Below are 14723 nucleotides of genomic sequence, written 5' to 3' on the forward strand. Positions count from 1 at the left end.
AAATGATGGAGGAGATATACATTGTTATCAAATCTTTATTATTAAACTCATTAATTGTCATATATATATTAGTCATTTATGGTAATTCCGTAGATTTTATTTAAGAAAAGAAAATATCATATCATATCATTATATCATATAGTTTGACCAACTTATGTATCTAACAACATATAAAAATCGAATGTGGACCTACTTATTTTTCAATTGAATGTAATTGACTGCCTAATTGAGTGCCACCTATGCATTGGGGCCTCTTTTAATTAATACAAAATTGAGGTTACATCTTTTCAAATGTTCCTCAATTAATATATAAGGGATATCACAGAGATGGAAATTCTAAAAAGGGATTATCAAGCTTCACAATGACAACAGAATAACAGAGCAGGAGGAGTTGAACCTTTAGCCAGAGTTCCAGGTTACTGGGACCAAACAAACATCAAAAGAACCAAATAAAAATTGTCATAACAATGACCAGATAAAAACCGGATCCTTATTTATATACGTAACCCAACTCTCGGATCCCCCACCCGAACCAGACCCGTAAAGCTTTCACGCGGCTAATATATTTTCCATATTTAAAAAAAAAAGGAAATAACCTAAAATGGCAATTTCCTATTTTTTAAATTTCCTGTTGTCCATCGGAAACCATCGACTATAAATAACAAAGTTACGTCCTCGTTTTAATCCCATCTTCGCTGCGTCTAACATTCTTTTATTCGGAGAAAGAGATTTAGAAGAACAAAAACAATAAGCGACAATGTTGGTGTACCAAGATCTTCTCACCGGTAAGCTCATTCATTCTCTACTCTCGTGTTCAATCCCGTAGCATCTTTTGTATCATTCTTTCGTGCGGATCATTGATTTCGACTTTTTTTCTCTGCATGGAACTAGTATCTCGTTAGTCATGTGATCGCTTCTTTTGATTTTCGTCAAATTTGCATTCTATTAGTGATAAGGATAGTTTTTTTTTAATATATCGTTTTTATAGTTTGCATATATCTATAATTTGATTGATTAGTGTATATATGTATATATATATATTATAATTAGTACGATTACCCTGACAAGTTTTGTTTCTTTTTTCAGTATAATTTTATCAAGTTTTGGCGAGTCGATATGAATAATTACTGAATTTTTTTACTTTATTAATTATTTTTTCAGGTGATGAGCTTTTGTCTGACTCTTTCCCTTACAAGGAGATTGAGAATGGTATTCTTTGGGAAGTTGAAGGAAAGGTCTGTTGTGTCTATCAAACACCCTTTACTCCCTTCAAAGTTTGCAAGCTTTTTGTTCTGATGTTTGTTTATTATTTTTATTGTCCAGTGGACTACTGTTGGAGCTGTGGATGTGAACATTGGTGCCAATCCCTCTGCTGAAGAAGGTGGTGAGGACGAAGGTGTTGATGACACGACTCAAAAGGTTGTTGACATTGTGGACACCTTCAGACTTCAGGAGCAGCCGACTTATGATAAGAAGGGCTTCATCGCCTATATTAAAAAGTACATCAAGCTTTTGACACCAAAGCTCAACGAGGAAGATCAAGCAGCCTTCAAGAAGGGTATTGAGGGAGCTACCAAGTTCTTGCTCCCCAAGCTCAATGACTTCCAATTGTGAGTTTTTATTTTTTTGTCCTCAATTCAATCATGTTTTCCCTTACATGATGACAATTAATGATATGTTTTTGATACAATGTACAGCTTTGTTGGGGAGGGGATGCATGATGACAGCACTTTGGTATTTGCTTACTACAAGGAGGGTGCAACTAACCCAACATTTTTGTACTTTGGACATGGTTTGAAGGAGGTCAAGTGCTGAGTTAGAAGCTCTCGTCAGGTTACTGTGGTCGATCGGTCGCAGCCACTTTATTTTGTTCCGTGTTTTGTGTTCTATTAAAATTACCTACCACCAGTTTGCTTCTCTTCTCCTTGATTTATATCATTTAATATTAATTGAATTTTGTGGTTTGCTTATCTTATTTAAGTGTGGTTACTAAACTTAGCCTGAAACTCTAGGCAAGGATTCAAACAAATTTGATACAGATCTCTAATGGTGCATGTATAATAATAATTTGGGTTATACTTTTCCGTGATGGTCTATGCTTTTGTGATAGTAGACACTTTTAGAGCATATGATTAATGGGGGTTATTAGGGTGGAGTTAATATTTTTTTTAAGTAACAGAAAAGTGGTATAGACATCATCATCACACGTGTGGAATCTATCTGTTGGAGTTCTGTCCTCATGGTTTTCGACTTAGCTGTGAAACAAATCACATATATGTAAATAAGAACATATAAAAAAAATGTATAAGAACATTGGTGCTAACTATTTCGACGACAAAGCCGTAAATTAATGAACCGTTGGCTATTTTACATATATACATTTAACTGTATAGAAAATCAAGTTTTTTGGCTGCGTGAACTGCTCAACAAGATGATTTGTATATATAAATCTATGTTAGATGTGTGGGGAGAAGAGGACAACCAGAATGTGTTGGTACGTTTTGTGGTTCAAGTAAAAGGAAACGTGATTTGGTCGGTTTGACGTTGCTCCAACTCTCTAATGTATTTCAAAGTCATTGTCTGATAATCCTAATGTTTGTCTTGTTTCATTTCGTTTTTAGCTAAAACTCTTATTGTTAGCTCACATGGTCTCCTGTTAACCGTAAACGATGATGAAAAGTTGCACAAAACTCCTTTCATACTGTTGTTTATTCTTATTACTTAATGCTTTAGGCGAAAGCAAAAACTTTATTGATTCAAAAGAAAGTAACCCACAAGCTTTTGTTGCCCCACCTCTCCACTTTCAAATATTCTTGTACTTGTATATTATATTGGATTATTCAACACACACACACACACGTATATAGGATGGCTTTTCACAAACACATTCATACGTGTAAACATTTCAAATATTTGAAATCAAAACTCAAGAGACTTGAATAATGGTTTACAAAAGATCATATGGGTCAGTCAGCAAAGAATAACAAATAAAAAATAGTAAGCAAATAATAGTGATTATAAGATTAAATCATTATCATGTACAAAAAGTTGTGGCATTCATGTCGAGGAACAAAAAAAAAGTAGAAGGAAAAACTCATGTCATTGTCCTCGGATATATATATTCAAATCATCATCTCTCTTAATTTGTGCTATGCTCCAAGCCAATATCCTTAAATATCATAGAGTAGCTGGAATCTTTAAATACACATATCCTTCATTATCTTATCAGCTTTATGCACTTTGGTTAAATACATATAGTTCAAGAACCGTTTTTTTTTGGGCTAAAACTTTTAGTTCAAAAACTGTTTAAAAAACTTTACAATGGTGTATATATATGTCGTTTTCATGATCTCGTTAAAAAAACACTACTGAGAATTTTTCCATTGATTATTCAGAACAAATAAGAATTTTCAGGCCGTTTCATAGAAGAAAATCTTGTGGAATGTGGATCGACTTGTCACATAATATAATGTGTACTAGATAGTAACATTAATTAAAAAAAGAGGACAAATCTGTGAAAGAATCTAAAGTTAAAGGACTTGTTTGTAATTGTATTATTGCAAGTGTTTGTAATATCTTACTTCAACGCCTCTCTCTCCGCCTAACGTCGCTTACGGCCATAAACGGAATACAAAGACGAAAGTTTTGAACAAAGCTCTCTCTCTCTCTTAATCGCTTAGGGTTTTCTTTTGTTCTGAGTCTCGGATCTGATTGTGTATTTGGAGAGAAGAGTTTAAATATCGCAGATCTAAGATCGTTGCGTGTTCCATCTGGTAATCGTGTTCCTCCTTCCTTGGATTGAAAATCAGAAATATTTTTAATTTCGGTTTGGTGTTTCTGATTTTGTTTTTGGTTTGGATGATGAATGAAGAGTTGTTGTAACAGATCTCTCAAGTTGGCTCCTCAAAGAAGATCGCAGCGCGGCCAGATGCAGCACACCAACGCCGCGGCTGCGACGGCTCTTTACGATGCGGGACCCGCTAACGACGCTGGAGATGCTGTCATGGCGCGGTGGCTCCAATCCGCTGGCTTGCAGCATCTGGCCTCTCCCACAGGAGGCAATGATCAGCGTCATCTTCCCAACCTTCTCATGCAGGTTCTTTGCTTTCCATTACATTCTCTTTCAATCACTTGCATGCCTTTAGTTCTCAGGAGTTAATCTACTCTTCGGGCTGGTAGAAAGGATGACACTTTTTTTTTGTATTAGATGCAAAAAGCAAAATAGTTAGAGCTTTGCTTTTGCTGAGTGTAGGATTGTTTCCTTTTATGGATATTAGTCATAATGTATCTTAAGGAGAGTTTGAAATATTGCTGACCATCCATGTTAGTTGTGCGAGTCTGTAACTTTTATTCCACGAAGATCATTAATTAGTGTTTGAAAAATTGTGCGAGTGTGAACACATTCTCTATCTCTCGCAGCCAGGAAAGGTGTATAAGCTCTCTTGTATGTTTGTGTCGTAGTTCGGAGAGAGATAGTGCTTATCTTGTTAGAATTTGTTTTAAGGGACGTTAGTACTTTCTCTTTCGCTTGTTTTTTTATTTGTGTGAACGGGGATGGGGAATTTGAAGGCTTCTTTGTGTTGTTTTTGCGGTATCTGCTAGGGTTATGGAGCGCAGAGTGCTGAAGAGAATCAAAGGCTTTTCAAACTAATGCGAAATCTTAATCTTAATGGGGAGTCTTCTGAATCATATACACCAACAGCAGCTATGCCTTCTTCCGAAGGATTTTTTTCACCCGACTTCAGAGGTGATTTTGGAGCTGGGTTAATGGATCTTCATGCTATGGATGACACAGAGCTGCTATCTGAGGTACGGTTGGAAGAATAATTAGTACAGAGAATTTTCATGGTTAAGCCCGTTAGTGCTTATAGACAATGGAAAGATAATAAATTTGCATCATTAGATTATGTTATTAATACTGGTACTGCCATTCTTACATTGAGTCCCACCTAATCAATTGGCTGGCTGCTTATGCAATCCATATGCGAGACTCTGTTACACAACATTTGCTCTTGTTACTTGAAACGATTGAGCGAGATGTGTTAGCTTTGGTTAGAGAAGGTTCTGTTTGTAACTGCCGCTTGAATTTGCTAGTTCTTAAAGAAAGAGATCATCTATCTGAAGGTTATCAATTCATTGCTTTTGTAATATGTCATTTTCCTTTCTTGCTACAGCATGTGAGTACCGAACCCTTTGAGCCGTCACCTTTCATGCCTAGTGTGGATAAAGAATTTGAAGAAGATTTTAATTTTCTAACTAATCGTCAGCAACAAACAGATGCTGAACCTTTGGGCTCATTGCCTAAGAGTGAAAAGGAGAATAACAGTGTAGCCAAGATTAAAGTAGTGGTAAGCCATTCACTTGACCACTGACCTGTTTCTTTACTACTTGCTTGCTTTATAAGTAGCGTTCATTATGGCTAGGGATCACTGAGGAAACCGTTGTTTTTGGGTGTCTTTATTCTTTAGGTAAGGAAAAGACCCCTAAATAAGAAAGAAACAGCTAGAAAGGAAGATGATGTCGTGACGGTATCTGATAATTCTTTGACTGTCCATGAGCCCAAGCTGAAGGTTTGTGTGTATTCTTCATTGAAGATAAAAATGGCATCCATGATTCAGTTGAACAACTGAACGATGGCATCCTGCTATTAAAGGTTACATGTTATCTTCATTTAATATTTTCTTGTCTGATATTGAACGAAACATAATCTTGTTGGTGCAGGTGGATTTGACTGCTTATGTGGAAAGGCATGAGTTCTGCTTTGATGCTGTTTTAGATGAGGATGTTTCAAATGACGAGGTAACTTAATATATAATTCAAGATTATTGGGCTGTCATAGATTTTTTGTCAAGATCGACATACATTATTGACCAATAATTTAGATCAGCATGCGGTTTTCCCACTTTTATAGTCCAGATGTTTTTTGATGAATGGATAGATACTTAGAAGTTGTTTGTTGTTCCTTTGAACAGGTGTATAGGGCCACAATTGAGCCGATAATTCCCATTATTTTCCAGAGAACTAAAGCTACATGTTTTGCATATGGTCAAACAGGTATGCAGTGGCATTAATTTGATTCTAAAATATTAGATGATAATAGCTTTTTCATGCTTTCATTGCCCTGATGATGTTTTACCTTATTCAGGTAGTGGTAAGACATACACAATGAAACCACTACCCATACGCGCTGTTGAAGATCTAATGAGGCTGTTGCGTCAACCAGTATACAGCAATCAGAAGTTTGAATTGTGGCTCAGTTATTTTGAGATATATGGTGGAAAGCTGTTCGATCTTCTCAGTGAGAGAAAGTTAGTGTTCTTTATTTTTCTTTTGGCATATACATTGACCAGGCATATTCTAGCTAGTGATTGTTGTTTTGATGTCATTAAATTATCTGGCCCCCAAAAAGACGTCATTAAATTATAATATTGCCATTTTCATCATTTCATACTCCATACTCTCACTGTTGTCCACTATTACCAATGTATGTTTTGCGTTGTCTAAATTATTTAGTTATTGTCGAGCAGGAAGCTTTTAATGCGAGAAGATGGTAGACAACAAGTTTGCATTGTTGGGCTGCAAGAGTACGAAGTCTCAGATGTTCAAATTGTAAAGGAACTTATCGACAAAGGAAATGCTGAAAGGAGCACAGGTTCAACTGGAGCAAATGAGGAATCTTCTAGATCACATGCTATCTTACAGCTTGTTGTAAAGAAGCATGTTGAGGTAAAACAAACCAGACGTAAAAATAATGATGCCACTGAATTGCCTGGGAAAGTTGTTGGGAAGATTTCTTTCATTGATCTTGCTGGCAGTGAAAGAGGTGCAGACACCACAGACAATGACCGCCAGACAAGGTGAGGATGCTCTTTACCCCTGTGGTTGAGTACCGACCTACCACTAATGCGTAGATTAGCTTCTATGCCTCTTTTGGACTTGTGGATATTGATGGAATGGCACTATCTCGCTATCCTTTTACTTTAGGACCACCACTCTCCTGATCTAATGTTTTTGTTTTCACGGTGGTCTTTGCTTAGGTTTGAAGGCGCAGAAATCAACAAGAGTCTCTTGGCTCTTAAGGAATGTATACGTGCACTGGATAATGACCAGCTACATATACCATTCCGTGGAAGCAAACTAACTGAAGTGCTCCGTGACTCCTTTGTTGGAAACTCAAGAACGGTGATGATCTCTTGCATCTCTCCGAGTGTAGGATCGTGTGAACATACCCTCAATACTCTAAGATATGCTGATCGGTATGTTTTGTAGAAACTATAGCCTCTCTTGAAATTAATTCTTATGTTGGGTTCTCCTAACCTGTTTGTTGTTTACCGAATCAACAGAGTCAAGAGTCTATCTAAGAGTGGAAATAGCAAGAAGGATCAAACTGCAAACTCAGTGCCTCCTGTTAATAAGGATTCTCTGTTGGGCTCAAATGATTTAGAAGACATCTTTGAGCCACCACAGGTAGTGAATGTTCAGGAAACCGGGAGGAGGGTCGAGAAGGATAACTACACTGCTTCAGGTATTGACTTCAGACAACCAACAAATTATCGAGAGGAAAGTGGAATTCCATCAATCTCAATGGACAAGAGTAGATCAGAGACGAACAATGCTTTTGGTGGTTCCAACAGTCAGAGGAACCACCTGTCTTCATATCCTCAAGAAACTTCAGACCGCGAAGAGAAAGCCAAGAAAGTGTCGCCACCTCGTGGGAAAGGGCTGCGGGAAGAAAAACCAGATAGACCACCACAAAACTTGTCTTCATATGCCAAAGAAACTTCAGACCGTGAAGAGAAAGTGAAGAAACTGTCTCCACCTCGTGGGAAAGTGTTGCGGGAAGAGAAACCAGATAGACCACCACAAAACTTGTCTTCATATCCCCAAGAAACTTCAGACCGTGAAGAGAAAGTGAAGAAAGTGTCGCCACCTCGTGGGAAAGGGTTGCGGGAAGAAAAACCAGACAGACCACAAAACTTGTCTAAAAGAGACGTCAGGTCGTCAGACATCCCTACCTTTACAAACTTCAGGCAGAACACAAGTGAAACGGTTTCAAGACAATATGAAACCGACTCTTCGCTTGATGAAAACATTGATGCACTGCTTGAGGTAAAATATGAGATGAACCTGTGAGATTGGTTTGCAAGCAATGGTAGAAAAACTTTTACTAATAGTTACCGCATGACTTTTTCAGGAAGAGGAAGCTCTGATTACAGCACACAGAAAAGAAATAGAGGATACAATGGAGATTGTTCGCGAGGTAAGTAAACGTAAACAAGTGACTGCAATTGTAGATTATTATCTCTCTGTTAAACTTTTCATAATCTTACTTAGGAGATGAAGCTTTTAGCGGAGGTGGACAAACCGGGAAGCATGATAGAAAACTATGTCACGCAACTGAGCTTTGTCTTGTCGAGGAAAGCAGCGGGGCTTGTGAGTCTCCAAGCCAGGCTTGCTCGGTTCCAACACCGTCTCAAGGAACAAGAAATACTTAGCCGTAAGAGAGTTCCTCCTCGATAGTTGGTACAAGAAAGAAACCCAAAAAAAAACGATTGTGTGTGTGGTGTTGTCAAGTGTGAAAGTTGCTTGGGACACAGTGGGATGAAGAAAAAAAAATGTCCATTGTGTTTGTGAATTTGGGAATATATATATATATTTCATTTTATTCTTATCATAAAATTATACAATTTGTGTTTACTGTACAATGAAATGTGAATTAAAACTCTTTTCTCAGTCAACTGAAAAAAAGAAGAATATAAACATTTACGATGTAATTATAACCAATTTAGTAAAAGCCATGTAATAAAAAAAATCAGATTCTTAATAGCTAATATAAATTATTTGCTACCGTCTAGAAAGACAAGGGGAATAGGTCCAAAAATAGTACCGCTCGTGTCGTGAACACAAAAAGCCCAACTAAAAGGCCTTGGCCCACCTTACGTTTGTCACGTGACATGCCATTTGCATAAACAAGACTCGATCTGCACCGTCCGATGCTTAAACCCAAACGGATATCAACCGTCCATCGAAACGCTCTTATCTCCTCCACCTTCCCGTCGTAGTCGCACTGTCGCAGGCGAGTAAAAGGCGTATGAAAAGATATTTCTCAGATCTAGGTAAACACTTTCCGCCATTGCTCCTCTCCTCGCTCTCTGTGTAAGCTTTTAGGGGCTTCATTTTCGATGAATTCTCCTTGTATTTCTATTGAATTTTATGATCAAATAAATATGCGTGCGATTAGAGAAGAGACGAGTCCTGAGCTAGGGTTTTGTATTTAGATTGGTTGGTTGGAGCAGTGATTCGTGATTTCGTTTTTGTTTATGATCGTGAACAGCTCAGATCTTTATGGAACTATTAAGTTATGTTTGCGATAGTCCTGAGCTTGAATTTATATCAAAGGTTTAGCCTTTTTTTTTTTTAATGGGTGTGAACAGGTAAGATATGGAAGAGAAGAAGCTTGCAGACGATAGAAACAGCGATGAGCAAGTAGAGAGAATTGAATTGGTGGTTTCTGATGTTGATGCGAGGGATACAGAAGATGAGGTCTTTGAGGAAGCTATCGACAGTTCGAAGCCTGAATCTTTTCAAGCCGATGATGGGTTACACGAGGATTCACCTTCAGAGGAAGTGAAAGATTCCAAGGTTAATGGAGAGAGCCATGGTGAGGCAAACGGGCAAGATATAACTACGGGAGAGGCTGTACCAGGTTTTGTGACTTCCCGAATGAATGGTGTTGAAGGGGAAGCAAGTGCAGGGAATGTCAGCGATACAGCTACACTTTCTTTTTCTGAAAATGGAACTGTCTCTCTTGAGAAGAAAGCTGTTCTCCTCTCTTTCGGGTAAGCTTTTAGGGTTTCATTTTTAATGAATTCGTCTTGTATGTATATCTTTGAAAAGAGACGAGTATTCTAGAGTTTGTGGTGATAATCCTGAGCTACGGGTTTGTTTCTGCTCTATCTTTTCTGTTAGGGTTGCTGGAAATTATATCAAGGGTTAAGCATTTTTGTTTGGTTAGTGCAATGATTGGTGATTTCGTTTTGGTTATGGTTGTGAGCAGGTCAGATATGGAAGAGAAGAAGCTTGTAGACGATAGAATCAGCGATGACCAAGTAGATAACAACATATTGCTGGTTTCTAATGTTGATGCGAGGGATACCGTAGATGAGGTATTTGAGGAAGCTATTAACGGTTTCCAAGACGATGATGGGTTGCACGAGGATTTACCTCGAGAGGCAACTCCTGCAGTTTACATGGATGATCTGGAAGAAGTGAGTAGCAATGAGAAGGAAGTGATAGATTCCATGGTTAGTGGAGAGAGCCATGGGGAGGCAAACGTGCAAGATATAACTACGGGAGAGGCTGCACCAGGTTTTGTGACTTTCAAAATGAATGGTGATGAGGGGAAGTCAGGTACAGATAATGTCAGCGAGACAGCTACACATTCTTTTTCTGAAAATGGAAAGAAACAACTGGTGGCTGAAGTGATCGAGGAAACAAGGAATGGTGGTATAGAAGAGGAAAACAGGGATGAAAATGTTGATGTATCAGCTGGCAGAGGAACAGAACAAGAGGCACAAAGAAATGGTGAGACTGCTGCCGATTACAACACTGTTAAACGTGCTTCAGGTGAGAGATCCTTGAATGATAGTATAGCTTGTGCTGGGACCTTATCTCCATTGGAGAAATCTAGTTCTGAGGAAAAGGGAGAGACTGAAGGTCACATCAGTAGAGAGCATGATACTGTTCAAAACAGTAAGGGAGGACTTGGTGTTGAACATACTTCTCAACCTAATAAGGAATTTGAGAAGAAGCAAGGCAGCAGAGTGAATATGAGTCCAGAGATTCAGGAAAGCCCACATTTGGAAAGAAAATCTGAGGAAGCAAGTTCTGTTTCACCAACAGAATCTACAAGTAATACTGCAGCGTCACCTCCTGCTCGCCCAGCAGGCCTTGGGCGTGATGCTCCTCTTTTGGAATCCACACCACGTGTTCCTCATCAGCCTCGTGTCAATGGTAATGTGTCTCAGAATCAGTCTGAGCAAGCAGAGGACCCTACCCCTGCAGAGACCGATGAGCATGATGAGACCCGTGAGAAGCTCCAATTGATCAGGGTCAAGTTTTTGAGGCTTTCACATAGATTAGGGCAAACTCCACATAATGTTGTTGTTGCTCAGGTTTTGTATAGGCTTGGATTAGCAGAGCAGTTGAGGGGGAGAAACGGAAGCCGTGTTGGTGCCTTTAGTTTTGATCGAGCCAGTTCCATGGCAGAACAACTTGAGGCAGCTGGACAGGATCCACTTGATTTTTCTTGTACAGTTATGGTGCTCGGTAAAAGTGGTGTTGGTAAGAGTGCTACGATTAATTCTATTTTTGATGAACCGAAAATCTGTACCGATGCATTTCAGATGGGGACAAAGAGGGTTCAGGAGGTTGAGGGTTTTGTTCAGGGAATTAAGGTTCGGGTGATTGACACTCCAGGTCTCTTACCATCATGGTCTGATCAACACAAGAATGAGAAAATGTTGAAGTCTGTTAAGGCTTTCATCAAGAAAAATCCACCGGATATCGTATTATATCTTGATAGGCTGGATATGCAAAGCAGAGATTCTGGTGACACTCCTCTCTTGCGCACCATCACTGATGTTTTTGGACCATCGATATGGTTTAATGCCATTGTGGGTTTGACTCATGCCGCTTCTGCTCCACCAGATGGCCCAAATGGCACTGCCTCTAGCTATGACATGTTTGTAACACAACGTTCTCATGTCATTCAGCAGGCCATTCGCCAAGCAGCTGGAGATATGAGGCTCATGAACCCTGTGTCTTTAGTTGAGAACCACTCTGCTTGCAGGACAAATCGGGCAGGTCAGAGAGTATTGCCGAATGGCCAAGTGTGGAAGCCTCATTTGCTGTTACTCTCATTTGCGTCCAAGATTCTAGCAGAAGCAAATGCTCTTCTGAAATTACAAGATAATAATACTCCAGGGAGACCATTTGTAGCTCGATCCAAGGCTCCACCACTGCCACTTCTCCTCTCATCGTTTCTGCAATCAAGACCGCAAGCTAAACTTCCTGAAGAGCAGTATGGTGATGAAGAAGATGAAGATGATTTGGACGAATCATCAGGTTCTGACGAAGAATCAGAGTACGACCAGCTTCCTCCTTTTAAGCGTTTGACTAAAGCTGAGATGGGTAGTCTTAGTAAATCTCAGAAGAAGGAATATCTTGATGAGATGGAGTACCGGGAGAAACTATTTATGAAGAGGCAGATGAAAGAGGAAAGAAAGAGACGTAAGATGATGAAGAAATTTGCTGCCGAGATTAAAGAATTTGCTAACGGGCATAGTGAAAATGTGGAAGAGGAGAGAAGTGAACCTGCTTCTGTTCCAGTTCCCATGCCAGATTTGTCTCTACCTGCATCGTTCGACTCTGACAACCCTACTCACAGGTACCGGTCTCTTGATTCCTCCAATCAGTGGCTTGTTAGGCCAGTCCTGGAAACTCAGGGGTGGGATCATGATGTTGGGTATGAAGGTGTCAATGCAGAACGACTTTTTGTTGTTAAAGAAAAGATACCGATATCTTTCTCGGGGCAAGTTACAAAGGACAAAAAGGATGCAAATGTGCAGCTGGAAATGGCCAGCTCGGTTAAACATGGAGAGGGCAGATCAACCTCCCTAGGTTTTGAGATGCAAAATGCTGGGAAGGAATTGGCTTACACTGTTCGAAGTGATACCAAATTTAACAATTTTAGGAAACACAAAGCTGCAGCTGGTCTCTCTGTAACGCTCTTGGGTGATTCGGTGTCTGCGGGGCTGAAAGTTGAGGATAAGTTGATTGCTAATAAAAGGTTCAGAATGGTTATGTGTGGAGGGGCAATGACTAGTCGAGGAGATGTTGCTTATGGGGGTAGTTTAGAAGCTCAGCTGAGAGATAAAGATTATCCGCTGGGTAGGTTTTTATCTACTCTAGGACTTTCTGTGATGGATTGGCATGGGGATCTTGCTATTGGAGGGAATATACAGTCCCAGGTGCCCATAGGACGTTCATCTAATCTAATAGCTCGTGCTAATCTGAACAACAGAGGGGCAGGGCAAGTAAGCCTCCGCGTAAATAGCTCTGAGCAGCTCCAACTTGCACTGGTCGCATTGGTTCCTCTGTTCAAGAAGCTACTTAGTTATTATTCCCCTCAGCAAATGGAATATTGACAATAATGGATCACTTCGGGTTTCAATTCACTTACTACAAGAACATCCTAGATTGAGAGTTGAAAAGGTACTAATCTATCTGCTTTTGCTTTCTTATTCCATTTGCTGTAAACCCGCTTTATTGATTGCTGATGTGGCTTTTGGTTTTTGAGCAGGAACCTTGGTGTGCCCTTTGGGTTGAAAACTTTAAGAACAATTTGTTGGAGGAGGCCTCTGTTTTCTTTACATAGCCAGAACACTTGTTCGTTCCTTGTCTAATTTAAGCATAGTTGTGGTTTTATTCTCTTTCCAAAACCTTTGTATGGCTTTCTGTTCATGTCTACCTCTGGATTTTTCATAAAGCTTGTTAAAATTATGCTGCAATCTACTTGTTGATTTTAAGACACCCATCATCACCCTCTGAGCTAGCCGTAATTCAAGGCTTTTAAAGGGAGTTTTGTAGGGGTCCTTATCATCTGCTAAACGTCTTTTAATGTTGTCAAGCATCTATTGTAAGCTGCTTTGGAAAGTCAAAGTTGCTGGTAACTTTTGTTGCGCCAGTTCGTATTATGCGTCTTTCCCTCAAATCAAAAGATTCTGTTGTTGATACTGTTACTGCGAATCTCACATTGTCACGTTGAGTCCCACCAAATCCATTGGTTTGGTGCTCATGCAATCCATCTGCGAGACTTCTGTTACACAATTTGCTCTTGTTAGCAGCGAGATGTGGTAGCTTTGGTCTTGTTGTCATTATAAAAGCTTCTGTGGTGGAAATACCGTTTGGATTTGCCAGTTCTTAACGGAAGAGATTATCTATGTGAAAGTTGTCACTGCATGTTTTGACTTGTCTAATATTGTCGAGTAGGAAGCTTTTAATGGGAGAAGATGGTAGACAAGAAGTTTACAGTGTTGGGCTGCAAGAGTATGAAGTCTCAGATGTTCAAATTGTAAGGTACTTATCGAGAAAGGGAACGCTGAAAGGAGCACAGGGTCAACTGGAGCAAATGGGGAGTCATCTAGATCACATGCTATCTTACAACTTGTTGGAAAGAAACACGTTTTGAGGTAAAAGAAACCAGACGTAAAAATGATGATGCCAATGAATTGCCTGGGAAAGTTGTTGGGAAGAGTACTTTCATTGATCTTGCTGGCAGTGAAATAGGTGCAGACACCACAGACAATGACCGCCAGACAAGGTGAGAATGCTCTCTAGACGTCGTGGCTGAGTACTGATGTGGGACCCACAAATGACGCTGGAGATGATGTCATGGCACGCTGGCAATGATCAGCGTTATCTTTCAAACCTTCTCATGCAGGTACTTTGCTTTCCCTGAGTCTTTCTTTCCATTACACTCTTCCAATAACTTGCATGCCTTGTAGGTGGTAATTGCCAATGTTTTGTTAGAGCTTTGGTTCGCTGAATGCTGAGTATGAATGTAAGCTTGGAATCTTTTTGACCATCCTTGTGAATTGTGCTTATCTTGCTAGAATTTGTTTCAGGGCATGTTAGTAATTTATCTCTTTCGATTGGTAATT

General features: G+C 39.5%; 3 protein-coding genes across 6 annotated transcripts; all 3 read left to right on the plus strand.

Annotated features, from left to right (window-relative positions):
• The first annotated feature begins 501 nt into the window (after nucleotides 1-501).
• Nucleotides 502-3087, plus strand: LOC103869741 (translationally-controlled tumor protein 1). Its single transcript, XM_009147819.3, has 4 exons — nucleotides 502-785; nucleotides 1162-1235; nucleotides 1324-1610; nucleotides 1698-3087. Exons 1-4 carry the CDS (start codon nucleotides 758-760, stop codon nucleotides 1813-1815), a joined length of 507 nt encoding a protein of 168 aa, XP_009146067.1. The 5' UTR covers nucleotides 502-757; the 3' UTR covers nucleotides 1816-3087.
• A 465-nt stretch (nucleotides 3088-3552) lies between these two features.
• Nucleotides 3553-8733, plus strand: LOC103869743 (kinesin-like protein KIN-13A). 3 transcript variants are annotated; one of them, XM_009147821.3, is made up of 13 exons: nucleotides 3553-3773; nucleotides 3886-4096; nucleotides 4603-4809; nucleotides 5175-5348; nucleotides 5469-5570; nucleotides 5722-5799; nucleotides 5973-6054; nucleotides 6146-6308; nucleotides 6528-6857; nucleotides 7038-7256; nucleotides 7344-8109; nucleotides 8195-8260; nucleotides 8335-8733. In XM_009147821.3, exons 2-13 carry the CDS (start codon nucleotides 3929-3931, stop codon nucleotides 8518-8520), a joined length of 2541 nt encoding a protein of 846 aa, XP_009146069.1. In that variant the 5' UTR covers nucleotides 3553-3773; nucleotides 3886-3928; the 3' UTR covers nucleotides 8521-8733. The 3 variants fall into 3 exon arrangements, with proteins under 3 accessions (XP_009146069.1, XP_009146068.1, XP_009146070.1); XM_009147820.3 differs by having other exon boundaries at nucleotides 3557-3773; nucleotides 3872-4096; XM_009147822.3 differs by lacking the exons at nucleotides 3553-3773; nucleotides 3886-4096; nucleotides 4603-4809 and having other exon boundaries at nucleotides 5201-5348; nucleotides 5469-5653.
• A 258-nt stretch (nucleotides 8734-8991) lies between these two features.
• Nucleotides 8992-13597, plus strand: LOC103869745 (translocase of chloroplast 120, chloroplastic). 2 transcript variants are annotated; one of them, XM_033291870.1, is made up of 4 exons: nucleotides 8992-9116; nucleotides 9435-9839; nucleotides 10058-13275; nucleotides 13364-13597. In XM_033291870.1, the coding sequence occupies exons 2-3, from the start codon at nucleotides 9442-9444 to the stop codon at nucleotides 13206-13208; spliced, it is 3549 nt and encodes a 1182-aa protein (XP_033147761.1). In that variant the 5' UTR covers nucleotides 8992-9116; nucleotides 9435-9441; the 3' UTR covers nucleotides 13209-13275; nucleotides 13364-13597. The 2 variants fall into 2 exon arrangements, with proteins under 2 accessions (XP_033147761.1, XP_033147760.1); XM_033291869.1 differs by having other exon boundaries at nucleotides 9058-9156.
• The last annotated feature ends 1126 nt before the right edge of the window (nucleotides 13598-14723 follow it).

The sequence above is a fragment of the Brassica rapa genome, chromosome A05 (genome assembly GCF_000309985.2).
Source record: "Brassica rapa cultivar Chiifu-401-42 chromosome A05, CAAS_Brap_v3.01, whole genome shotgun sequence".
NCBI classification, from domain to species: domain Eukaryota; kingdom Viridiplantae; phylum Streptophyta; class Magnoliopsida; order Brassicales; family Brassicaceae; genus Brassica; species Brassica rapa.

Bases quoted from the DNA above. Each gene is read 5' to 3' on its own strand.
- LOC103869741 (XM_009147819.3), top strand. From the start codon at position 758: ATGTTGGTGTACCAAGATCTTCTCACCG. The intron at 786-1,161 runs GTAAGCTCATTC...TTATTTTTTCAG, and splicing joins GTACCAAGATCTTCTCACCG to GTGATGAGCTTTTGTCTGAC. The intron at 1,236-1,323 runs GTCTGTTGTGTC...TTTATTGTCCAG, and splicing joins TTTGGGAAGTTGAAGGAAAG to TGGACTACTGTTGGAGCTGT.
- LOC103869743 (XM_009147821.3), top strand. From the start codon at position 3,929: ATGCAGCACACCAACGCCGCGGCTGCGACGGCTCTTTACGATGCGGGA. The intron at 4,810-5,174 runs GTACGGTTGGAA...TTCTTGCTACAG, and splicing joins ACACAGAGCTGCTATCTGAG to CATGTGAGTACCGAACCCTT. The intron at 8,261-8,334 runs GTAAGTAAACGT...AATCTTACTTAG, and splicing joins CAATGGAGATTGTTCGCGAG to GAGATGAAGCTTTTAGCGGA.
- LOC103869745 (XM_033291870.1), top strand. From the start codon at position 9,442: ATGGAAGAGAAGAAGCTTGCAGACGATAGAAACAGCGATGAGCAAGTA. The intron at 9,840-10,057 runs GTAAGCTTTTAG...GGTTGTGAGCAG, and splicing joins GCTGTTCTCCTCTCTTTCGG to GTCAGATATGGAAGAGAAGA.